The sequence below is a fragment of the Heterodontus francisci genome, chromosome 20 (assembly GCF_036365525.1).
Source record: "Heterodontus francisci isolate sHetFra1 chromosome 20, sHetFra1.hap1, whole genome shotgun sequence".
NCBI lineage: Eukaryota > Metazoa > Chordata > Chondrichthyes > Heterodontiformes > Heterodontidae > Heterodontus > Heterodontus francisci.
This window is the reverse complement of record NC_090390.1, coordinates 18,500,550-18,526,895: the sequence shown is the minus strand read 5'-3', so window position 1 is coordinate 18,526,895 and position 26,346 is coordinate 18,500,550. Positions and strand designations below refer to the sequence as shown.

Here is a 26,346-nt window from a genome sequence, read left to right as displayed (position 1 = left end):
GGGCTTGCAATTTTAAGTTTTAATGTTCATGTGGTGAAATAATGTGTGCCTCGGTCTTGGCTGGTGAGGGTCTTGCCTGACAATCATACTTTTATAACACCCTCTGTCCATTATCCCTTTTCAAAGATAAGAAGTCTCAGAGGGTCCAATTTTAACTCTGTCTAAGAGATTGGGTTTCAAGTGAGTTAAAATCAGGCCCCTAATTTTCTGCTGTCTTAATGCCATGGATTAGTTTCATGCCTCCCAGGCTTGAATGATTCCAATACACCTTTGTGATCAAAACTTAAACATAAGATTCAAGGTGCAGTCTCGGCAAGGCACAGTAGAGTATTAGCCCGATAGCTGAGGAACATAGAACATGAGCAAGCCTTTCAGTCTGTCGACCCTGTTCCATTGTTCAGTTAAGTCATGACTGATTTTTATCTCAACTCCGTTTAGCTGCCTTTGCTCAATATCCCGCAATATCCTTATCTAACAAAAGTCTGTCAATCTCAGTCTTGAAAATTTCAATTGAACCCAGGGTCCACAACCTTTTGAGGGAAGAGAACAGCCCCTCTCTCAAAGGTGCTCTCAAGTCCTAACATGTTAACGAAAACACTACAAGTCTTCACCCATGCGGGCAGTCATTCTGCCTCTAACAGAAGGTCATCAATCCCCTCCTTAGTTGCATGGTCCTTCAAAATCTCACAGGGACCACACCCCCCCCCCCTCAACACCACAGGGAGGTGCCCCATTTTCCAAGGCAAAAGATCCCAGCGGCAGTGGGATGAGGCCCTTAATTGGCTGTCAATAGGCCACTTCAAGGCCTCAACTGGCCTCTGGGCAGGAAGGCCAACGTCAGCCTATCCAACCTCTGGGAAGATCAGGCCCAGAAATCCAAGTGTTTGGTTCCATGGCGCCGCTGCTGGTCCAGCAGCAGCCCCCCCAATCCTGGAACCCGATGTCAGGCTGGGAATAAAATCCAGTCCAGGGAGTGAAGGCCATATGCAGTCTTCAGGCAAAGTAGGGTTGCAAGTTGGGGATAATTGGATCAACACATGCAAGTGTAGTTCAGTCTCTATTTTAATGTCGTACATTCTGTCCTTATTTTCATACATTACTTTGATTTTATGTTATTGTTTATAGTTGAATAGCCAAGCTTAGGGCAATTTCAGTTAGCAAAGAACTGAAAAGGCTGAGGAGATGGGAGATGCAAAACTGAGGTGCTGCAGTGCCTTAGGAACATAGGAGCAGGGGTAGGCCATTCAGCCCATCGAGCCTGCTCCCACCATTCAATACAATATGGCTGATCAACCACTTCAATGCCTTTTTCCCACACGATCCCAATATCCCATTATGTCATTGTTATTTAGAAATCTGTCAATCTCTGCTTTAAATATACTCAATGATTGAGCTTCCACAGCCCTCTGGGGTAGAGAATTCCCAAGATTCACAACCTTCTGAGTAAAGAAATTTCTCCTCATCTCTGTCCTAAGTGGCTTCCCCCTTATTTTGAAATTGTGCCCCCTGGTTCTAGACTCCCCAACCAAGGGAAACATCTTACCTGCATCTACCCTGTTTATCCCTTTAAGTATTTTGTAGGTTTCAATGAGATCACCTCTCCTTCTTCGAAACTCTAGTGAATACAGGCCCAGTTTCCCCAATCTCTCTTCATAGGAAAGTCCCGCCATCGCAGGAACAAATATGGTGAACCTTCGTTGCACTCCCTCTATGGCAATAATATCCTTCCTAAGATGAGGAAGCGCATTCCAGGGCCTGCTAAGGAGGATACAATCCACAAGGGCCAGGACTGGTTGGACCAGCTGGTCACATGACTAACTGGCTGTTCCAGGATTTTCTTTAGAACTGGTCACAGAGAGTTTGAACTCAGAAAAGACTGTTTGCTCCTGGACTGAGAAGATCTCTCCTGTCTGCTCCCATCTCTTTCTCACAAGCCTCTGAATCCACTGGAGACACATGAACCCCAAGAGAGAAAATCTGAATCCAATGGAGACACATGAACTGTAACAAAAACTCTTCAGATATTGCCTCAAACTTTTCCACGTTATTTTTCTTCTGCTCTTTTCTGTCTCTATTTGCACCTGTATATCGTGTATGCATGCTAGTGTGGGCGCGTCGTGTATCCATAGGCGTCAACTGAATTAGAGTTTAAGTTCAAGTTTAATAAATTTAAACTTTTCTTCTTTAAACCTAAGGAAACCTGTTTGTGCTGGTTTCTTTGCCTTATAGCTGGAAAGCAAACAAGAATTCACCAAGGGGGAGCTAAAAACAGTGTATTTAAAATTAAACCCTGTTACGGTAAGACCAGGCGAAGGCTGAGAGGGAACACTAGACACCTTCCTCACCTGGTCATAACATGGATCCACATTTGTCTTCGCCAAACATTTCCTTTTTACATACCTATAGAGGCTTTTACAGTCTGTTTTTATGTTTTTTGCTGGTTTACATTCATATACTATTCTCCTTTTCTTTACCATTTTCTTGGTCATCCTTTGCTGTATTCTAAAATCCTCCCAATCCTCAGATTTACTACTATTTCTGGCAATTTTATCAGCCTTTTCTTTTAACCTTATACAATCCTTAACTTCCTTTGTTAGCCATGGTTGACTGACTTCTTTTTGGGTTTTTCTGCCTTGAAGGAATATATGGTTGCTGTAATCTATGTAATATTTCTTTAAAGACTATCCATTGCCTATGTACTATCATACCTTTTAATTTTCCCAATCCACCTCAGCTAATTTGCCCCTCATACCTTCATAATTTCCTTTGTTCAAAATTAATACCCTGGCTTCAGATTGAACTACCTCACTTTCAAACATAATGTAAAATTCTATCATATTATGGTCACTCATCCCTTCACTGGTAGGAATGTGTAATTACAGCATGGCATGTTTACATAGGCAAGTTCCATTATAAATATGGACACAGGATTTTTAATGGAAATGCAAACAGACGTATGACTTTAAATATATTGCCAATATATCATTGGGTGTTGTGCCAAGGCGGTGGTCTGCCCAAGGGCAGGTCCTCTGCTTTTTTTCTCCACCCAGGAGAGAGGAGCATGACTAGGGAAGTGGGTATATGAGGTGGTTTCCATATCATTGGGCAAGCTCAAGAAATTAGCACTTCTTGGGTTTCATCCTACTGACTCTTCTCTACATGTGATATTCTGCCTTTCCTCTCCATCCAATTTCAAAATTGGCAGTTCCAAAGTTCTGTTCTGCCTAAGAGGCAGACAAATATTTGACTTAAAGCATGTTGATAAGGCCAAATTAAACAGAGCAACCTCCTCCGCAGAATTCCAGCTCTTATCAGAAGCACGCACATTTTAACAGTCCTTTATCATTAGTTGTAAATGTTAAGTTCCATGAATGAAAGAAGCTTTCTTTAAATACAAGAATGAGGATTAATTTTACTAAGGGTTATTGAGTGACTGAAATTTCCACTTATCATAAAACAAACAGGAGAAATGCCTGATGAAAGGTCACAGACCTGAAACATTAACTCTAGGCTGAATTTTGCAGCCAGGCTGCAGGTTCCGACGTCGAGACAGGAAGCTGATGCTTCTTCCTTGAGGGCAGTGAGCAGCTGGCCACATGTGATTTATGGCAGCCAGCCAATTAACACTGGGGGAGGTGCAGTGGAGAGGCAGGAAGCGAGGTGGAAAACAAGGCGGCAGAGATGGCATCAGCTGACGCCGTGGCAGGTGCTGGCGCCATGTTTAAAAGGACTACCAGGCCTGCATCTACTGTTGATTGCCTTCCAGGAGCTATAGTCTGCCTTCCTTCCAGGAGATCAGAGAGCTGAACAGAAACCTGCAGGCAGAATGGCAGATGGAAGACCACGGGTAGCCCCACTGTTCAGCAATGCCTCCCTGCAGGCTCTCCTCCAGGCTATAAGGGCAAGGTGGGAGGTCCTCGTCCCTAGGGACAGGAGGAGATCAGACCGCCTGACCAAGCAAGCCTAGACTGAGATCACAGAGGAGGTCAGCAGCCATAGGGTCACCCCCAGAATCTGGATCCACATCAAGCACAGCAAGCACATCAATAATCTTATTCATTTTGCCAAGGGGAGTACTCGTACCTCTTTTCCCTTTGGGGCTTGCGAGGGAGTACATTTGGTGTGGAGGGAGTGACCACCCAATCAATGGCAATGGAGTCAGGCAGTAGCATATACTGTCAAAGGCATAGCTGCATCTCGGTGAGAGGCATCCGTCCGTCATTACTCTAGAGTGGTTGCATGCAGGAGGCATTCATGTGTCCCTATCATGGACCACTGGCCTGCCACCAGCTTAGACATTGTGCTTGTCGCCGTGGGGAAACTAACAATTTTGTGCTTGTAGGAAAAGATAGCACACAACAGCAAGGAAAGGGTCAAGAGCTGTAGAGGGGTGTCGTATCTACACATCCTGAGCCCCATGGAGGAGGAGGAGGCCTTCGAACAGGCAGGGCAGTCACTCAACCACTAATGGTGAAGCAGGAGTGTCCATACAAGAGTGAGTGGCTGCGTGCAGGGGCACAATGGTGGATCTGGCATATATGAGGAATAGTGCTCATGTGTCCACCACTGGACACATGGAACGCTACAGTGGGGATCGTTGGGATGATACATTGAAGTGTTAAGGGCTTCCCATTGCATCTGTTCGCTCATGTAGGTCCAGGTCAAGCCATGGAGCAGTCAACTGGAGAGACTGGAAGCCAACTGTCACATCATTCCCCTGCACCCTCCACCAACACAGATACTCTCACAACAGTGGGTATTTGTTCGCACTTAGATTCAGGCACACAAGCTGGTGAGCACAGCACGGATGCACTGAGCAGTTGACGGAGGCTGTGATAGCTGAAGCCACTGACTGTCAGAGAACTGTCGGAGGCCACGCCGATGCAGAGCTCCAGGTTGATCACGTGTTCCTGGAGTCATCGGCAACATGGCAAATCCTGCAGCTGCAATGTGAGCTAAGGCAATATCTGGCGGAGCTGCCAGAGACTATACACGCTCATGTGCAGACGATGGAGGAGTTCATCCCAAGCCATTAGTGTTGTCATGTTTCCAGCATATGCACGCATGGCTTCCTCAATTGAGAGACTGGCATTCCTCATGGTGAGCCTGATCCAGCAGACCAGTCAGTGGATGCCGGAGATGCACGCAGACCTACATACCATCACCTTGTCCATGAGCTCCATACGGCAGTGACAGGGCAAGAGGATTTTCCACCAGGTCCTTGTACTTCTCAGATCAGCAGAGAGGTATAAATGTGCCTTGCACTGGAGGAGCAGCGATTGCCATCTGCATCTGGGAGCTCCTCTCAGGATGCTCCTGCTGTTGACAGCGACTCCTCAGCCCCTCTACCAGTGACACCAGCGCATAGAGTCGCCACGATGACAGAGGAGGGTCCTGCACCATGCAGGAGCCCCTCAGCATGCTGGGGCCCTCCATAGCTCAGGCAGCCAAAGGACGACCGCCAAGGTCATCCAAAACCAAGGGGCAGCAAGGTCAGCAGACTGCCTCCAACTCAACTACAAGCACAGGGGCAGCACTGTGTCAGAGCATGCATAACAGATTTAAGAAGAGTACCTAGCTGCACTTGGGGATCATGGGTGCAAACAGTAGGTAGATGTTAAGCCTTGTGTTTGTCAGGCCATGTAATAAAGGGTTAATGTAACCTTGTTACATCTCCTTCCAATTCTTGCTGCCCTTTGGAACTTCATTTCTACCCTGGCTCCCTCCATCGACGGAGGAGGCATCGCGATCTACAAGATCCTCAATGTTCAACGCCTCCCCCTTCTGCAGTGGCAGACTGCACAGCACAGCAGAACACCACGATATGGGAGACCCTCACTGAGGCATACTGAAAGGCTCGACCAGATCGATATAGGCACCTGAATCACATCGAGGAGACCTATGGGCAGCTCGATGGCCATTCAGGTTGCCCTGTGGCAGGTGTACCTCTTCTCTGCATCCATGCATGGGTTCCTCACAGGCATCAGTAGCCATGTTCCCAGTGGGTAGCCCTTATCTCCGAGTATCCATTCCTGAAAGCGCAGTGGGGTGGGGCGGGGGGTGCGGGCGGGAAAGGCTGTGGCACCGGGCAATGCCAAAGTCTGTAGGTGTCATGGCTCCTTCCCAGGAACCGTGCACAAACCTGAAAGATCCATTTGCAATGGTCACAGATCAGTTGCACATTGAGCGAATGGAAGCACTTCCTGTTGATGAAGACCCCTGGCTGGTCTGTGGAAGGCTTGATGGCCACATGTCGATTGCATCCTGCACCCGGGGGAAATCCAGCAATGGCCCCAACCCCAATAGACCTCTCCACTTGACTGTCTGGATCATCGCAGTAGCACACATAGTCACTGATCCTCTTGAACAGGGCATTGGTCACCTCCTTGATGTATCAATGCACTGCAGACTGTGAGATCCCACACACATCTCCAGTGGATCCCTGGAAAGAACCAGAGATTTAGAAGTTCAGAGCCACTGGCACTGGGTATCCACCAAACCCCATGGGCCTCAGCTTGTCCTGAAGCCTGGCACACAAATCCCTGGAGACGGCTCCCTGAAGAGGCGCAGTCTTCTCCGACACTGCTGCTCAGACACCTGGAGGTAGCTGAACCTCAGACAGTGGATTCTGTCATGACAGTAGCCTCTTCTGCATGTAGGAGGCAGTTGGCATGCCCCTCTGTGCCCTTCTCTGGTTCGCCAACTCCAGACCGGCTCTCTTATTGACCCCGAGGTTGCTGATGTCCTGCTGCTGGTGTGTGAACCTCCCGCCCTCTTAGCTGCTCCTCCTCCTCAACGGGGGCCCCAAGGCCTGGGTGGATGAGGCCCATGTCGGGTGGCCTCTCTCCTGTGCAAGGCCTTCTATCCAGATGGCCTCACCCCCTCCCTTTCCCTCAGTTGTTTCTTTTGAGCAAGTGCCACTGCTCCAAAGGCACCCTTTCCCCCCTCCTCCCTTCGGTTTCCGGTGTCTGCGCTGCTCCACCCTCCCTGGCACAGCAGACTGGCTCACTCGATGGCTACTGGAGAGCACCAACACTGAGCTCCCAGTTGCTTGCCGCCTCCTTTAACCAGGGGAGGCTCTGAAGCCCCATGGTTCCCATGCGGCATTAGTAAAATTCAAATTGCGGCGCAAAATTGCAGTCAATTGGCCCGTTAAGTATTTTAATTGCCTCCCCCCCCACGTTGATGTGCAAAGTCTGCCTCCACGTCGGTTCATGTCGGTAAAATGCGGAAACAACATGAAGATGTTGGACTTCTGGTCTGAGGTCTCCTGTTCTGATTTTATATTCCCCGTTCCTCTGAACCAGTTCAAAACAGCTCCATCACATTCTGGCCTCTGTTTCCCTCTCCACAGATGCTGCCAGATCTGCTGAGTATTTCCAACGTTTTCTGTCTTTATTTACTATAGGAGAAATGACCAACAAACTCGGAGTAAACAGCTTTGTGGGAGAGTACGGTTTGAGCAGGAGTTATGGGGTTGTTGCACAATCCATGCCAGAGGTAACGTACCTCAGAAAATTTCAGGGGGCGCGGATCATGAAATTATCGCTTCAAAGTGCGTCACGTGGCTTGGGAAAGAGAGTCAGTCAGTCAGCTGAGTTTGCCTGAGTGACTGAATGAAAAGGGCATGAAGCACATTGATGATCACATGCATCACCCCTCCCTTTGCTGTCCACTTGCCAGCTGTTGCTGGCTGACTTTCCTGCAACAACATTTTCAGCCAGTGGTAACATTCTTTTAGCTTCAAAGTGTGCAGTGCCACTTACTACCAGACTGTGATCTTGGAAGCCGCTGACACCGTCAAGTTCTTAATCTCAGGAGTGCTGAGCAGGGTTAGACTAAAGTGAATCCTCAAAAGTGAGGAAAATAAAAGCGAGGGAAATAAAGAACTCTCAGCACAGGACCTCAAGCTGCTCCCCAGCGCCTACTGTGGAGACTTGTTGCCAATGCCATGCAAAACTGTGCCACTGCCAAATGTGTCATGTAACTCCACCATCAAGGGTCAGTACTGTATCACAAGAAAGAGGAGCAACAGTAGACTATTTGGCCTATCGAGCCTACTCCACCATTCAATACGATCATGGCTGATCTTAGGATTCAATTCCACTTTCCTGCCCATTCAGCATATCCCTTGATTCCCTGAGAGACCAAAAGTCTGTCTATCCCAGCCTTAAATGTATTCAACGACGGAGCATCCACAACTTTGTGCATGTAAAGATAACACTGCTATTAAAGCAATCACCACAACTGTTCAGCAAAAAGTAATTCCAGCAAGTAGCCTTACACTACTTTAGAGCCAATAAAAATCACAGCACCATAAGTTAGTAAATTAACAGCATAAAATAGCTAGTGTTTACCTGTTTGTAAATAGGAGTCCTACAGTCTCATCTTTCTATTTGTATTGATTGGGAAATGCTGATAAGGTGCTCAGATTGTTTTCTTATTTCTTTTGTTCTGGGCAGAGCACGAACAGGTTGTTTTTTTTGCCAGCCACTGACATTGGTCCAGGGACTCTCTAGGTACAAGTGTGAGCCATAGATGTCCCTGTAACTATCAGGCCAACGATGCTTACATCGAGCCTGGAATGAAACCTCATGCAATTGCCCGTCAGACCGAACACAACAGCTTAAAAACTTGAGTGATCAAAGCAACAATCTGAATAGGAATAATATCCTTTTCAGTAATGAGTGACATGAGAAACTTTAGCTTTTCACCTTCAATTGTTAATGATTTTTCAGCATTTTCTATTTTATTTGCAGATTTCCAGTGTTTTTCTTTTATGTCTGACTAATTGGATGTTTTTTAAAATAGAAATACATCCAGATATCTTGCTCATGGTATGTTTTTAATGGTCAATTTTATATTAATCTTTTAGCAGAAGTTTCAAAAGTATATGTCAAATAAACATGGCAATGTAATATAATGAGTGCTAAACATGTGCCAAAAATAACAAGTGCAAATTCGCTACAGGAGCGATTAATCTGTGTTTAGTATGTAGAGCCATACTTAGCTCACTCAACTTGCTCTACATTAAACTAATCTGAGTAAAGTTAATTTAAAAAAATAAGATCTCGCCAACAGCCTGAATATTGGTTGAAAAACCATTTAACTCTTGGCTTACCAGAGATCAAGGAATGATTCAGGGCGGCACAGTGGCGCAGTGGTTAGCACCGCAGCCTCACAGCTCCAGTGACCCGGGTTTGATTCCAGGTACTGCCTGTGCGGAGTTTGCAAGTTCTCCGTGACCGCGTGGGTTTTCGCCGGGTGCTCTGGTTTCCTCCCACAGCCAAAGACTTGCAGGTTGATAGGTAAATTGGCCATTATAAATTGCCCCTAGTATAGGTAGGGGAATTGAGGGAAGGTGGGGATGTGGTAGGAATATGGGATTAATGCAGGATTGGTACAAATGGGTGGTTGATGGTCAGCACAGACTCGAAGGGCCTGTTTCAGTGCTGTATCTCTAAATTAAATAAATAAACTGTTCAGATTCACAGCAGTAGTTCAGTTCACCTTTGATGAGTTAAGGAAAAACACCAGAGCAATCCCAGGTTTCTATTCTATGGGTTTAACTCCTAATTCTTCCTACATTAGCAAGATTGTGATATTTTTACATCTTCCATCAGCCACCAACAAACTGAACTGATTGATTTGACAAGGTGAGACAAATCTCATCACTTTCTGAATGGCCATTCCCTCAGTACTGGCCTCATCTATTAAGAACAAGGCGCAGACCTGAATGGATATGGCAGATCACTTGTTTTGGCATTTACCACCAGATCTGGCTGGATCAGATAAAGCACTATCAGGTCCTCTTCTCATCTGCTAAAACTACTCACAATTCGAGAACGATCCTGGAATAGTAAGATAAACTCTGGCTTTGTTTCTCTACTGCAAACTGTCTTCTTAAATTCCTCTTCCCTGACTCCTCCCCCCTTGCGTCCAACAATAACTGCGCGGAGCACATGGACGTGGTCACTAAAATCGAGACCATCTGATCAGCCATCTCTGCCGCTTCCCTCCCTTCCACTAACCCACTGGGCCAAGTTTCCTCGAAGGCTTCCCCCTGCCATCGTCCTCAACTCACGTCTTTCTCTAGTTTCTCTCCTATCTCCCCTCATGCCCTCTCTGAACTTATTTTATCCATGAGACCCCCCTCCTGCTCCCTCAACTCTATTCCCACTAAACAGCTGACCAGCCAACTTCCCTTCCTGGCCCCCATGTTAGCTGAAATTGTTAGCAATTCTCTTTCCTCAGGTGCTGATTCCCTCTCCTTTAAATCTGCCATCACCACCCCTCTCCTCACAAACTAACCCTGAACTCCTCCATCCTTGCAAACGATGGCCCCATCTCCAACCTCTCTTTCCTCTACAAAGTTCTTGAACATGCGGCTGCCTCCAAAATCCATGCCCATCTTTCCCAGAACTCCATGCTTGAATCCCTAGAATCAGGTTTACACACTTGCCACAGTACCAAAACAGCTCTTCTCAAAATCACAAATGATATCCTATGTGAATGTGACTGCAGTAAACATTCCCTCCAAGATATCTGCCTTCCTCCAATTCTGACCTCTTGAGCATCTCTGATTTTAATCTCTCCACCGCTGGTGGCCGTGCCTTTTGCTGCCAAGGCCCTAAGCTCTGGAATGCCCTCCCTAAACCTTTTTTGCCTCTCTACCTCTCTCTCCTCATGTAAGACTCTCCCTAAAACCCACCTCTTTGACCAAGTTTTTGATCGTCTGCCCTCAATCTCCTTATGTGGCTCAGTGTCGAATTTTGTTTGGTAATGCTTCTGTGAAGTACCCTGGGATGTTTTACTGTGTTGTAGGTGCTATAAAAATACAAGTTGCTGTTGTTGTGGATGGTACCAATCATATCTCCTCAATGTGGTTTAGTAGTCAGAAAAATCTTGAATAGTTTGTATGTTTATTGGCGAAGGAATTAGAATGATCAGTGGTAATCGTGTTCAGAGACAGAATATTTTCCTTGTGAATTTTGGGCTCACCAAGGTGTAAAGCGATGGTGCTGCAGAGCCTCGGTGGAACTCCCTCTTTAACAGTATTGTGGGTGTACCTACACCACATGGACTGCAGCGGTTCAAAACAGCAACTCCTCAAGGGCAATTAGTTAGGAGCAATAAATGCTGACCTTGTTGGCAATACATCCCATGAATGAAGGAAAAAATAAACATAACTGCCAGAATGGGCCCGTGTCAGGTGAAGGAACCAATATTCGGGAATGACCAGTTCTTGCAAAGTCTTATCTTGCCTTCACAGTTAGGACATCAGCCACCATGTAATACAGCACTACAACCATGCTAAGTGAGACAGACTCAGGGAAGTTCTAGCAGCCCTAAACCATGAAATGCTGTGGAGCATCAACTGCAGCAGAATTGTATGTAACTATAATCTATATGAGGATGTAGCTGGTAGGGTAGATAAAGGGGAACTAGTAGATGTAGTATACTTGGATTTCCCAAAGGCATTCGATAAGGTGCCACACAAAAGCTAAATACGCAAGATAAAGGTTCATGGAGTTGGGGGTAATATATTAGCATGGACAGAGGATTGGTTAATGGACAGGAAGCAAAGGGTAGAAATAAATGGGGCATTTTCAAGTTGGCAGGCTATAACTCATGAAGTGCTACAAGGACTGGTGCTGGGGCCTCAGCTATTTACAATCTATATTAGTGACTTAGACAAACAGACTGTATCTAGGTTTGCTGACAATACAAAGCTAAGTGAGAAAGTAAGCTGTGAGGAGGACACAATGAGACTGCAAAGGGATATAGACAGGTTTAGTGAGTAGACAACAAGGTGGCAGATGGAATATAATGTGGGGAAGTGCGAGGTTATTCGGTTTGGTAGCAAGAATAGAAAAGCAGAATATTTTTAAATGGTGTGAAACTTATAAATGTTGATGTACAGAGGGACTTGGGTGTACTCATACAAGGAACACAGAAAGGTAGCATGTAGGTGCAGCAAGCAATTAGGGAGGTAAATGGCATGTTGGTCTTTATTGCAAGGGGATTGGAATACAAGAAATCTTGCTACAATTGTACAGGGCTTTGGTGAGACCACACCTGGAGTACTGGGCACAGTTTTGGTCTCCATATTTAAAAAAGATTTTTTATTAGGCAAGGGTAGTAAGAAATATGCAACCAAGTTAGGTGAATGGAGTTAAGATAACAATCAGCTATGATGTAATTAAATGGTGGAACAGGCTCATGGAGATGAATGGTCTACTCGTGTTCTTTCATTGCTGCTGGGTCAATATCCTGGAATTCCCCATCCAACACCATTCTGGCAGCACCCTCAAGACAAGAAATATAGGAGCTCATGGAAAAGGCCCAGCATCTTCTCAGGGAACTGAGTTTGGGAAAATAGATGCGGCTTTGCCAGAATCACCCACAGCCAAAGAACCAGTAAAGCGAGGAGCCTTGCATCCCATTAATCTGGGCTGGATTGAACCCAGGTCCCGGAATTGAAAGGCCAGTGTCCAATTACTCTGCCACCATATCCCTTGGAATGGTTTATTGCAGCATATTTAACCATGTTGGAGGGCAATCGTATTAAGAATTGGTCATGTGATTCATTGCTGTTCAACAGATATAATACGCTAATGCTTTTACCCAAAGCTGATTAGCGTGTGCACGCTCACACACACACGCAAACCATCAAAAAAGGAGTTTAAGAAACCTCAGCTAAGTCACCTTTAAAAGTAAAAGCATTAAAACATATATTGGAGAACTGGGTGGCTCAGTGGATTTGGTGCAATTCTGCCATTTCTGGAATTAGTCCCACATTTATAAAAGTGAGCAGTTCTGTCTCTCTGCTACCTGTAAGGGTTTCATGTGAAATGAGTTTGATCTCAGCTTCTGGTTATGCCACAGTCAATAATCTCTCTCAAACTGGAAAGTTCCTAAGATGGCTTCACCTGAAATAGCAATATTTCCTGACTACCAACCCCTGAGGCCATAAAGGAGTGGGGGCAGGGAGAGCGCAGTCATCACTGAAGCTCAAGGCTGATATTTTCCTTTTGTTCTTCATCTTCCTCCCCTACTCACCCAGTAACAGTGAGGAACAGCAGCTTAGCACACATTATATTGACATAAAGAAAAGAAAGATGTATTTATAGAGTACCTTCCACACCCTCAGGACATTCCAAAGAGCTTCATAGTCAATGAAGTACTTTTGAAGTTTAGTCATTATTGTTATGGAAGAAAACACGGCAGCCAATTTGTGCACAGCAAGGTAGAAGACAGCAACTGAGATAAATGACCAGTCAATCTATTCAGGGTGATGAGGGTAAATATAGGCAAGGACTCTGGAGAGAATTCCCCTACTCTTCTTCAAAATAGTGCCACAAGACCTTTTAGAGTCACCTGAACAGGCAGACAAAGCCTCAGTTTAACTTATCAGTTAAAGGGCAGCACCCTCTCTGTACTGCAATGAAGTGCCAGCCTGGATCATGTGCTCAAATCCTAGACTGGGGATTGAAGCCACAAACTCTTGACTCTGAGACAAGAGTGCTGCCACTGAGGCAAGCTGACATTGGTATGTTAGAATGGCGACTGTCGAATCTCTCCCGAAATACACTTCAGTATCTACTCCATACTATCAGTTTGGAATTTCCCTGCCATTCAATTGTTGATTGAAAAGTAAAATTACCATAGCTTACTCAACTGAAGATTCAGTGAATCTAGCTGAAGATATTGTTTAATAAACCATGTGCAGTGTGAATATTTCTACTGCAGTCATAAATATCACATGGATTTGGCTGTACAGAATTGGAAAATAATAGACAGCTCCTTATATATTTCCCACTCAGAATGTTCTTATATTATCTGTATGCCTGGGCTAACTGGTCCTACTTGCATAAATGAAGAACATTTTATAATACATGCAGACAAGTTTGTTTTGTTTTGAAGGATGAACCTGAATAAGGAGCATCTCCATGACAGGAATAAAACCACACAGCTTCCAATGTTTCAACAAAGCCAGGTAAAAATGTTACACGTTACCCACAGCAACAGAAAGCCTGTACTATTTCCATTGGTGAGCTGGATAGACATTTGCATAATAAAAAAAAAACATATCACTGCGTCATCTGCCACTAGAATGCCTAGCACTGATGAGAAAACATTTAACTGCACTATTTCTTTGTCCTATTTAAGCTCATTGCGAGACAAATAAATGCATTTATAAAAAATTGGAACTATTGTGTCCAAGCATAATGTAACACAGAACAAAGCAGAGCACTTAGACTCCATGACTCATGCATCGATGACGTGGATTAGTTTTATTGCATGTATAGCATGACTATTTATAATATCTTGTTATGAAGAGCTTCTCCTTCGCACTTGTGTCTTTGACACAAGAAGAATAAACCAGTGGCCGGGATTTTGTCTTGGTGACGAGGGTCTCGACCACCTGCAAAAGCGCTGGAGAGAGCCCTGCCTCACCTCCACTGGGGAAGGCCCCCAGATTAAGTTCCAATTTAGGCACTTAAGTGGACAGCGGCAGGCCTTCCCTCGAATCAAGGACCCCAGCGGCAGAAATCCCGCCTGATGAGCGCTAACAGTCAATCAGCTCTTTAACTGAGCAGCGCCACCGTGGAGATGGTGGATACTGCTGGTACAGCACTCATCCGAGGCCCTGGAACCAGGCCACAGGTAAGTCAGTGCAAGGTGGGGGTCGCAGGGGAGAGGGGGCTGGCAGCAGGGGCAGGAGGGTGGCTTTCAGTGGGCTACCCCCTTCCCGATGCCAGATCCCTCATTCAGGCACTAAGTGCCTTTTAATGAAGTACCCCACCGCTACCCCTAGACCAGAGCCAGGAAGCAACCCGCACAGGTTTGCTTGGCGTGCTCCCCATGTGGCGACAGGCCCACTGACACTGGGCTAACCTCGGTGACAGTGGGATGAGGCCCTTAATTTGGCATGAATTGTCCGCTTAAGGGTCACAATTGGCGGCATGGTGGGAAGGCTATTCACCGGTCTTCCCACCCTGGACTTAATTTGGGTAGAGGTAGGAAGATCGCAAGACCATCCCGTCTGATTATATGCTCTCCCTGCTCCAAACCTGATGCAGGAAGCTTCCACCATGTAATGAGTTCTTTTTATGTTGTCTGATGCAATATAAGAGATGCATGGAGGCCAGTTATGTTGAAGATTTTAAACAGGTTTATTAACGGCTAACAAGTATATAAAGTAAAGGCCTGCTACCCGACCCGAACCCAACGGGACCCAACATGTGTCGGGGTCGGGTCGGGCCGGGCACACACGGTAAGTGCTCTGCTGGCAAGTATTGAAATGGAAAAAAAAAAAATACCTGAGCTGGGAGTCTGGGATGAAGCGGAGTCTGCGCAGTCAGCGAGTGACGTTACTATGACATTATCACGCATGCGCTGCAGCTTCCTGGAGGTTCCGAGTCCGCAGGTAAGTAAAGGGATGGTCGGGTCAGGCTTGGGTCGGGTCGGGCTCGGGGCAAACTCGGAAGGACTCGTGCCGGGTCGGGCTCGGGTCTACTGTGGTTCCGTCAGGTTCGGGTCAGGTTCTTTTTCCCGACCTAAGCAGGCCTTTAATATAAAGTTCAGAGATAACTATTTATAGAATTTGCCTCTGGGTGTTACAGCAGCAGAGTGTCTCAGGCTCGGAGTCACATGACTGTATCCTGGTACATAGCTCATTAGTATACTAAGGTCTTAAAGGGACATCACTCTTAAAGGCAATCATACAACATCCCCTTTCTTTCCAAAGAAAACTCTCAAATGCTATAAGTAGAAACACATAACATTAGGTATCAAAATTATGTACACAAGGATAGATAGTGAAATTTACAAATATAAAGGCTCAAAAAGTCCATAATATTGTCTCGGTGGTTTTGATAACTCTTGCTCGAGGAATTTACGTCTCATCTGTTGCTGTTCTTTCTGAAGTTTCTCCCTCTCTACATTTAGTCTCTGTTGCTCTGCTTTCAGCCTGCTAATACACTCTGTTGCTTTTCCCAAGATGACCACCTTTAAGGCCTCGTCATTGTTGGAAAGTTCTGGCACCTCATCTCGAAGAGCCAACAGACAATGCTTCAATTCATTCCTCCTCTGCCTCTTCAGGACATAGCTTGACCTTCATCTCTCCTCAGCCTCTGAGTCTGAAGGCCTGGGGCTCAAGGTTGAGGACTTGTTGGGGGAGGTGTACTTGGTCTCATGGAGATACCTGTCAATTCTGGCTCATTGTGGTGCTGGCGGTTCTCTATAGAGCAGTGGTGAGTGCGCAGCCTAGTTGTGTTGTTGTTGGGTTTCCAGGCTGCACTGTTTGATGCTGGCCAGAGTCTGCGACCGGGTTCCTCCTTGGCAATGTTCTTGTGTATGGTTATGATGTTAAAGTCCTTACACACTGGTATTCCTACCACTGCTAGTCCACTTGTGTCTACTGGGTAGAATGTTTGTAGTTTTCATGCTGACTTGCCGTATCTGCATTGCATTGTTAATGTGCCACTGCAAGGGATGAGTGACCCATTGTATGCAGATAACTTGGCAGTTGTATCATTGATTTCCAACAACTCCGTTACATATTTTTCAGTATTCGGACTGGTAGGATATTTGCACTAGCGCCGGTATCAATCTTGACCCCGAGTGTATGTTCGTCAGCTTTCTTTGGGCACGTGATGTTAATAGTGGCAAAAGCTTCCAGTTGTCGGACTTCATCAACATGATGTGTAAATTTTACAATGTGAAACACCTGTTCATCTTCTGGCTGAAAATTACTTCTCTCTGGGTCTTGTCTCAGGTCTTTTTTGCTGTGAACTTCACATATCGGCTTGCGTTTATGCAGGTCTCTGGAGCTTTCCTTGCTGCGGTTGCCCTGTTTTCTGTTTGTCTGTGTTCTACTGTGACTTCCGGCTGCGTCTTTGGAGCCAGATTTCTTGCATAGGTGGGCCCAGTGTCCTTTTGTACCGCATGCCTTGTACAGGTCTCAAAATGCAGGAAAAGTTTGCGGTGGGTGGGTGGGACAGACCGCACCTACCACACAGCTTGCTTGCTCTTTTTGACCTGGTTACGATGCCGATACTATTGGCTGCATCTAGTGCTTGCAGCTGCTGTTGTCCAGCTACAGTGGCTTCATACTTCCTGCCATCTTCCAGCAGTGCATCAATGCTGTGACCATTCTTTATTCCCCAAGTGGTCTTTCTAAAATGCCTCAATGGGTGTTGATACAATCACCAGCTCCATTATTCGGTCTGACAGCTCAGTTTCTGAGAAGCTGCATTTGTTGCCATTACTACGGCATCTACTGATGAACTGGTCTATTGATTACTGTGGCTGTTGCCTGTAGGACATCAATTCCAGGCAGTGAATATAACGGGTCGCCCATTTAAGACAGAGATGAGGAGATTTTTCTTTCTCTTAGAGGGTCCTGAGTCTTTGGAACTCTCTTCCTCAAAAGGTAGTGGAAGCAGAGTCTTTGAATATTTTTAAGGCAGAGGTAGATAGGTTCTTGATAAGCAAGGGTGGGAGGTTAGCGGGGGAATATGGAGTAATCAGTTCAGCCATGAGCTTATTAAATGGCGGAGCAGGTTCGAGCGGCCTACTCCTGCTCCTATTATGTATGTTCCTATGTTCTAAAATTCACTTGTAATCGGAGCTGATATTCTAGCACTTTCCATATCTTTGTGGGATCTTTCTGGTCCTCTTCAGATAAACCTGAGGTATTACAAACATTTGCAGTCTGTCATTCAGCTCTGACTTCTACAGCTTGAGGTGTTTTCTTCTTTTCCTGTTTGGGCCAGTATTTTTGTTTTAACTTTCTCTTTTAGCTATAGGAAAGTAGTTTTAAAAGCTGTTTTTCCTGTGGTCTTCAATCTTAGATTCAGTCTTCTCACCACAGCTGCCACCATGTAACAAGGAAGCTGCCACCATGTAACAAGGAAGCTGCCACCATGTAATCAGTTTTTTTTTTTTTAAATGTTGTCTGATGCAACATAAATGAAATGCATGGAGTCCAGTTATGTTGAAGATCTCAAACAGGTTTATTAATAGCTAACAAGTTTATACAGTGCAGAGATAACTATTTACAGAACTTGCTCTAGGTGTTGCAGTAGCAGAGTGCCTCAGACTCTTAGTCACATGACTGTGTCCTGGTGCATAGCTCATTAAGATCTTAAAGGGACATCAGTCTTAAAGGCAATCACACAACAAGAGAGAGCATAATATCACCCCCCCCCCCACTATCTCTTTCTTACACTGTCATTTTATATTTTTCTGCCATAAAATCTGGCAGATTGATAGCTAGCTCACAGCATGCTCTTGGAAAGAACCTGCCGATGGAACCTGAGCTCCAGTGGACAGGGGTTACATATTAACTGGTCACATGTGCCTTGTTCAAATGGCTATCTATAGATTGTCATGCAGGCCCCCACCTGCCAAGAATGAGGCACATTAATTTCGCCATATGACATTAAATTTCAAATTGTTGCTGGGAAGAAGAGAAGGCCTGTTGCAAGGGGTTGCCGGGCCCTGGCTTGAAAGATATTTTTGCATATTAACAGACAGTGTTGGAACAAAGGAGTTATCCCCTGCTCCAATACAATCCACAAACAGACCTGGGCAAACCAGTTAGTCACATGAATAACCTGCTTGGCAGTCTGGGTTTTTTCTGAATTGTACAATTTGAACTGAGAGTCTGCAGAAAGCTCTTTGCTCTGAGATTGAAAAGACCTCTCCTTGCTGGCTTGCCACAGCCTGCCTGTCTGCCCTCATCTCTTTCTCATGGAACTCCAAAAACAGACTGAAAACACATGAACCCCAAGAGAGAAAAGTCTCCTACAGTGAACAAGGTTTAAGAAGAATACTGGGCCCCAATGAAAACCAAGATCCACCTGCAATCAAGGACTCTGCAGTGAGTGCGAAGAACCATAACAACAACTCTTCAGATATTGCCTCAAACCTTTCCACTTTAATTTTTCTTCTGCTCTTTTCTGTCTCTATTTGCATGTGTGCATCACATATGCATGCTAATGTGGGCACGTTGTGTATCCGTAGGAGTCAACCGAATTAGAATTTAAGTTTAATAAAATTTCACCTTTCTTCTTTAAACATAAAAAACCCTGTTTGTGTTCGTTTCTTTGCCTTATAATTATAAAGCGGTGAAAAAGGATTCACCAACGGGGAGCTAAAAACACAGTGTTTAAAAATAAAACTCTTGTTATGGTAAGACCAGGTGAAGGCTGAAAGGGAACCCTAGACCTCTTTCTCACCTAGTCGTAACAAGATGTGCATTGTGGTATCTGTGAGCACAGTTCGCAACAGTTAATAGTCAAAGGGAAATGATTTCAGGTTTGGGCGGTGTTGCTAAATGATCAATAGTGTATTGACAACATGTTTTACACTCAGTCCAATATCCTGCATTGACCTTAGCTACCAACCAAACTGCTAGCAGGAGAACAGGAGCAGTGAGATTGTTGAGAATATTGTTTAGGAAAGTATTTTTCTCTGCAATCTTGTTTAGTACTGGGAGTAAGAATTCCAATATAATAAACACATTTTTAAAGAAATCACATAATTCAACAACAGTATAATGAAACTTTTGCATACAATAGTCTTTTCTGCATTTTAAATCTCTGCCATAGCATTTGACCCTTGTTCGTACACCCTCCTTCGCAAGACCTGCCCATATTTAAGGGACCGACTCTGCTTCAACCTGGGCCTCATGCACAGTTTGAGTCCCGCTTAACGTATCCAGTCTGCTCCTAGCCCCACATTGCACTCCCCTCTCAGTGCTCCCCTGCTTAACCACCTGCTCCACTCTCCAGCCATGTTCCACTGTACCAGTGGGTAACCGCACTGCTGACCTACACATAAACATGAGGACATGAATTATCAATTAGAAATGCTCATGGGAAGTTGCATAGGAGAAACCAAATCACAGAAAGATACATCATGGACAGAGGAGATAGCAAAAAGCAATCGTTTGGAAAGGAGAGGAGGAAGAGTTTCATAAAAACACCTTTCAGCATTGCATTTCAAATGTAAACTCAGACCCGCAAGAAAAACGAGAACACTGTTATTTTCATTGTTATCACAAATACATTTACAGTGCTGCCAACAATAGGTCACACAGGAGCTGCCTACTCGGGTGGCCAACTCTGGTTGGAGGCATTCCTGAAGGTTTGACCACGTGATGTTCTGATCACATGATGTCCAATCGCATGATGCCCAATTACATGATATCTGATTACATGACATCTAAAACTATTAGTGCATTTACCTTCTAAAGGTTGGGTTCCCAGTAGTTGAGTATTTTTGCTTGTGGATTTGCACCATGTCAAGAACTAGGAGGGCACACATAGTAGGAGAAGAGGGGAAACGAAGGGCGGGGGAGGAGGGGAAATAGAGGAGGGGGAGGAGTAGAACCCGTGGGCGAGGGAGGAGGAGAAACAGAGGGTGGGGGAGGAGTAGAACCCGCGGGTGGAGAAGATGGGGAACTCCCACTCAGCACATTGCTGCTGCTTCTGGTCCCGCAGAAAATATTGATCCCCAGCTTTAACCCATTCCTCAGTCTCACTTTCTCCCCAAGCCCCCATTCCCCAGTCTCCGTCCAAAGGCCTGTTCTCCAATCTCACTCACCCACACTCTCCTCCAGTCACAATATCGCTCCTCGATCCCCATTCCACAGTTTCACACTCAATCCCCTTTCCTCCGTCTCACTTTCAACTGCCTCTTCCCCCATTCACCAGTCTCCATTGCTCCTTGAACCCCTATTCCCCAGTCACCTTCTTCCCCCTCCCCATTCCCCTCTCCCTACCTCCCCCATTCACCCTGTGCCCCCTCTGCCCATTCCCCAGTCGCCATCTCTCCCCGAGCCCCCATTCCCCAGTCGCCATCTCTCCCCGAGCCCCCATTCCCCAGTCGCCATCTCTCCCCGAGCCCCCATTCCCCAGTCGCCATCTCTCCCCGAGACCCCATTCCCCAGTCGCCATCTCTCCCCGAGACCCCATTCCCCCAGTCGCCATCTCTCCCCGAGACCCCATTCCCCCAGTCGCCATCTCTCCCCGAGACCCCATTCCCCCAGTCGCCATCTCTCCCCGAGACCCCATTCCCCCAGTCGCCATCTCTCTCCAAGCCCCCATTCCCCCAGTCTGCATCACTCCACCGAGACCTGAGCTCCCCCGACATCTGGCCCTTGATTGTTCCCAAGACATTGGCCAATGCCAACTCTCTGCGGCAGTGGGAGTGATGTCACTGGACCAGGAGTGGGAAATTACACAGTGGAGCCCAGTGGAACTGGCACCTGACTGTTAGCTGAAGGGGAAGGAGAGCTGTATCCCAGAGTTTATCCTACAGAGGGGCATGCATGCACAGATTGGCACACCAGGAATCGTGGATTTTGGGAGACCAAGACCAGGAGCTTTGGGAACTCTAGCTACCTCTTAGATGAATGTTTTCGAGACTCAAGTTCTGGGCCACCTGAAACATAATTACAAGTTTTGTAGCCCGCAGCCAGGTGAACCATTTTGCTGCAGCACTACCAGGGTAGAAGTGGACATTAGTTCTTCACAGGACTTAAATTCTAGTTTGAATACACACTTACCTGCTTTCGGATTGTGCGGATGTTTGTCAGGATGGCAGCCTAGGGCCTTGGCTTTGAACTCTGCAATGATCTGTTCTGTCTGACAAAATAAAAGTTAAATCATTACACAACCTGAAGTATAAAGAACAATGTTTTGTTACCAATGTCATCTGAAAAATGATTAGCGATCCTATCTGACAGCTATGAATCAACATTTCCTTTTGTGTACTTATTGCTTCTTTTTGGTTTGTTTATTTTGGATTCAGGAAGTTAATAGTTTGTTTTAATGCAATACATTCACTATGCTAACAACTAGCCTTCGGCTTTCCACACGTATGGCAGTAATTATTGGAAACTGCTTATTGAACACAGTATCAGTTCTTGGAACAAGATTTTTAATTTGTGATTTAATGGCACGGACCTGAGAACTGAATGGAGTGATTCATTAAAATGATAGAGGAGAAATAACTTTTAAATATTTAAGCTCGAGTATGTATACTTCCTGTAAACTGTCTTCTGCTGCACGAGCTCATTGGGATCTGTGCTTTTTAAAAAAGGTGACATATCACACACAGCCTGTAAACTTCAGGTTACAATACGGCTAGTGTTTGGGCTTTGAAACCGCTCCAATTGCAAGGGGCCCCCAATCCAGCGAAAGGACCCCTACATTGAGTGTACGACACGCAGCCACAGTCTGCAGACACTGCCCCCCCACCCCACTGGACCTTTAGCTAACCCCCTTCTTCAGCTCTTCCTCATCAATCTGCCCCAGGGTGTGGTAAGCTCATCCACTGCCTGGGACAATGCACTGTCCTGTGGGACATTTCCCAATACTAACAATATTTTCGCACTATCAGGATGGGGCTCTCCATTAGTGTGGATGAGGAACGTTCAGCTGCAACATATCCATTTTTCAAAAACATTCTTTTTTCAGAAATGGATTTGGCTGGCAAGGCCAGCATTTATTGCCTGTCCCTAATTTCCCTTGAGAAGGTGGTGGTGAGACACCTTCTTGAATTGCAATCCGTGTGGTGTAGGTACACCCATAGTGCTGTAAGGGAATTCCAGGATTTTGATCCAGCAACGATGAAGGAACAGCATATATTTCCAAGTCAGGATGGTGTGTTATTTGGAGGGGAACTTGGAGGTGAAGGTGTTCCCGTGCCCTACAAGGTGGTCGAGGTCGTAGTTTCAGAAGGTGCTGTCAAAGGAGGCTTGGCAAGTCACTGCATTGCATCTTGTAGATGGTACACACTGCTGCCACCGAGTGCCAGTGGCGGAGGAAGTGAATGTTTGAGGTCATGGATAGGGTGCCGATTAAGCGGGCTGCCTTGTCTTGGATGGTGTCAAGCTTTGAGTGTTGTTGGAGCTTCAGTCATCCAGGCTTTTGGACCCTATAGTAAACTCAGGGGACAGGTAGCAATTGATAGGAAGCTGGCTCCAGAACAGAAAACAGAGAGTGGGGATTAAAGTGTGCTTTTCAGACTGAAAAAGTTGGGAAGTGGTGTTCCACAAGAATCAGCGGTGGGACCACAGTTGTTTACAATTTACAGAAATGATTTGGGCTCCGGAATTGGAAGTACAATTTCAAAATTTGCAGATGACACCATATTGAGGGAGTTTAATTAATACAAAGGAGGACAGCGACAAAATACAGGGAAGACATTAATAAACTTGCACATGAACTTCTTTACTCAAAGAGTGGTAAGAATGAGGAAATCACTACACAAGGAGTAGTTGAGGTGAATAGTGTAGATGCGAGTATAGAAGGGGAACTAGATACGCACATGTGGAAGAAAGGAATAGAATATATTGATGGGCGAGATGAAGAGGGTGAGGGGTAAGCTTGTGTGCAGCATAAACCAGTTGGGCTGAATGGTCTGTTTCAATGTTGTAGACTCTAATTCTATGCAGTTACTAGTCAAGTAACCTAATCAATTCACTTCAGTACGCAATTAAAGTTTCATTTCATTTGGTTTGACCATATCATCATCAATACGCAATGTAGATTTCAATGGAATACAATAGAATGTACATGGCAACTCTTCCACTAAAATATGATATTGACACGGATCTTGGTATTTTTGGCCAAGCCCCTGCTCTCCTCCTCTCCTGACCTGGTGGGTTGAGGGCTTATGGATGATGGGAGACCTCTGGGACCTCACCCAAATGGCCATTCTCCCTATGAGTGCTTTATCAGTGAATGTGGGCATCTCAACCCTTTCTATCTTAACCAGATATATATACACTCTCTAGCAAGTATCACTGGATTGGATCAGGAGCAGGAACCCTGGTGGATACTCCCCTATACCCCACCCCCACCCAGAGTGCTGTGGTCAATTATCGTACACAGACTGGTAATCAAACCTCGGAACTTTTGGTCTATATGGCTGAGTACCACAGCCTGGGCTGCATGTATCCATTTTGCTTCATCAAACACTATCAGATCTTGCTCTCCTCTGCCAAAACTGCTCTCCACTCCAGGAACACTCTGTAATGCAAAGATAATCCCCAGCTTCTGTCCTCCAGTATCAACCTTCTTAAACCCCTTTTCCCTGTACTCTCTACCTTCACCTTCAACAACAAGTGCAAGGAGTTTATGGACTTTTCATTATGTTTGAATCTATCCAATCAGCTGCCTCTGCCACATTGCTCTCTTCCTCTAGCCCACTGCACCAAGCTTCCCCCTGTGCTAGCCCTGAACTTCTACATTTCTCTAGTTTCTTTGAGCTTCACTCACACTCTCTTCCTGCTCATCTTGTCCATGAGACCCACTTTCTGTTCCCTCGACCGTATTCCCACTAAACTGCTGACTGCCCACCTTCCCTTCCTGGCCCCCTTCCCTTCCTAGCTCTCTCTCCTCAGGTACTGACTTCTCCCTTTCTTTTCTGCCATAATCATCCCTCCCCCCAAAAAACCCTCCCATTAATCCCTCTGTCCTTCCAAACTACCTTTCGTCTCCAAAGTCCTTGAACATGTCACCTCCCAAATCTGTGTCCAACTTTCAAGCAATTTCATTTTTGAACCGCTCCAATCAGGTTTCCACCCCTGCCGCAGGACTGGAACAGCCCTTCTCAAAGTTACAAATGGCATTCCTTGTGAATGAAACCATGACAAACAATCCCTCCTCATCCTTCTCAAGCTGTCTGCAGACTTTGACATGGTTGACCACACCTTTCTCCTCCAATGGGACTGCCCACACCTGGCTCCGTTCCTATCTATCCAGTTGCAACCAAATAATCCACAATAGCTTCTCTTTCCACCTCCACGCTGTTACCTCTGGTGTCCTCAAGGGATCTATCCTTAGCCCCCTCCTATTTCTCATCTGCATGTTGCTGCTCAGCAACATCATCTGAAAGCACATCAGTTTTTCCATGTACACTGACTGACATCCAGTTCTACTATGTCGCTCACATGTCACTCACCCCCTCCATATTGTCAGATTGCTTTTCCAACAACCAGTCCTGATGAGTCAACATTTCTGCCAGTGAAACAAAGTGATTGCCCTCCGCCCCTGCCACAAACTCTGTTTCCTAACCACCAATTCCATCCCCCTCCCTGGCCACTGTCTCAGATGAATCAGACTGTACGAAACCTCAGCATCCTATATGATATAGCTGAGCTTCTAACCCCATAACCTTTCCATCATAAAGAGCACCTACTTCCACCTACATAATAACACCCGACTCTACCCCTGCTGCGTAAACCCTCGTCAGTGAATTTGTTACCCCAGATTCGACTATTCCAATATTCTCCTGAATTTCCTCCCACCTGCCATAAACTGGAGATCATTCAAAGCTCCCACAACCAAATGATGAGATCAAAGCTCTGCAGCCCTGCCACATCCAGTTACAATTGGTGGTGGACAAAATTAAACTACCAACCAGAGGAGATGGCCCCACAAACATGCCCATCCTCAGAGATGGGGGAGCCCAGCATGTAAGTGCAAAAGACAAGGTTGAAGAGTTTGCAACCATCTTCAGCCAGAAGTGCTGAGTGGATGATCCATCTCGGCCTCCTCCTGAGGTCCCCAGCATCGCAGAAGCCAGTCTCCAGCCAATTCTATTCACTCCACGTGATACCAAGAAACGACTGAAGGCACTGGATACAGAAAAGGCTACGGACCCTGACATCCAGGCTGTAGTGCTGAAGACTTGTGCTCCAGACTTAGCTGCACCCCTAGCCAAGCTGTTCCAATGCCGCTACAACACTGACATCTACCTGACAAAGTGGAAAATTGCCCAGTACGTCCTGTCCAGGACAAATCTAATCTGGCTATTTACCGCCTTATCAGTCTACTCTCAATCACCAGCAAAGTGATGGAATGTGTCATCGATAGTGCTAGCAAACAGCACTTACTCAGCAATAACATGCTCACTGATGCTTAGTTTGGGTTCTGCCAGGGGCACTCAGCTCCAGACCTCATTACAGCCTTGGTCCAACCGCAGAGAGGAGCTAAATGGCAGAGGTGATGTGAGAGAAACTGCTCTTGAGATCGAGGCAGGCTTTGACTAAGTGTGGCATCAAGGCGCCCTAATAAAAGTGAACTCAACAGGAATCGGGGGGAAAACTCTCCATCGGTTGGAGTCATACCTAGCACAACTATTTCAGGCTTCAGGCTTATGCTGATAAGTAACAAGTGACATTCGCGTCACAAGTGCCAGGAAATGAATATCCCCAACAAGAGAGAATCTGATCATCGCCCCTCGACATTCAATAGCATTACCATCACTGAATGTCCCAATAATATCCTGCAGGGTTACCGTTGACCAGAAACTTAACTG

General features: G+C 45.9%; 1 protein-coding gene across 1 annotated transcript in view; it reads right to left on the bottom strand.

Annotated features, from left to right (window-relative positions):
• Positions 1 to 26,346, bottom strand: part of dnajc12 (DnaJ (Hsp40) homolog, subfamily C, member 12) — a 52,371-nt gene that overhangs the window by 16,700 nt on the left and 9,325 nt on the right. The window contains exon 2 of the mRNA XM_068052419.1: positions 21,584 to 21,662. Within this exon, the coding sequence (XP_067908520.1) occupies positions 21,584 to 21,662 (79 nt within the window). The remainder of the gene's footprint in view (positions 1 to 21,583; positions 21,663 to 26,346) is intronic.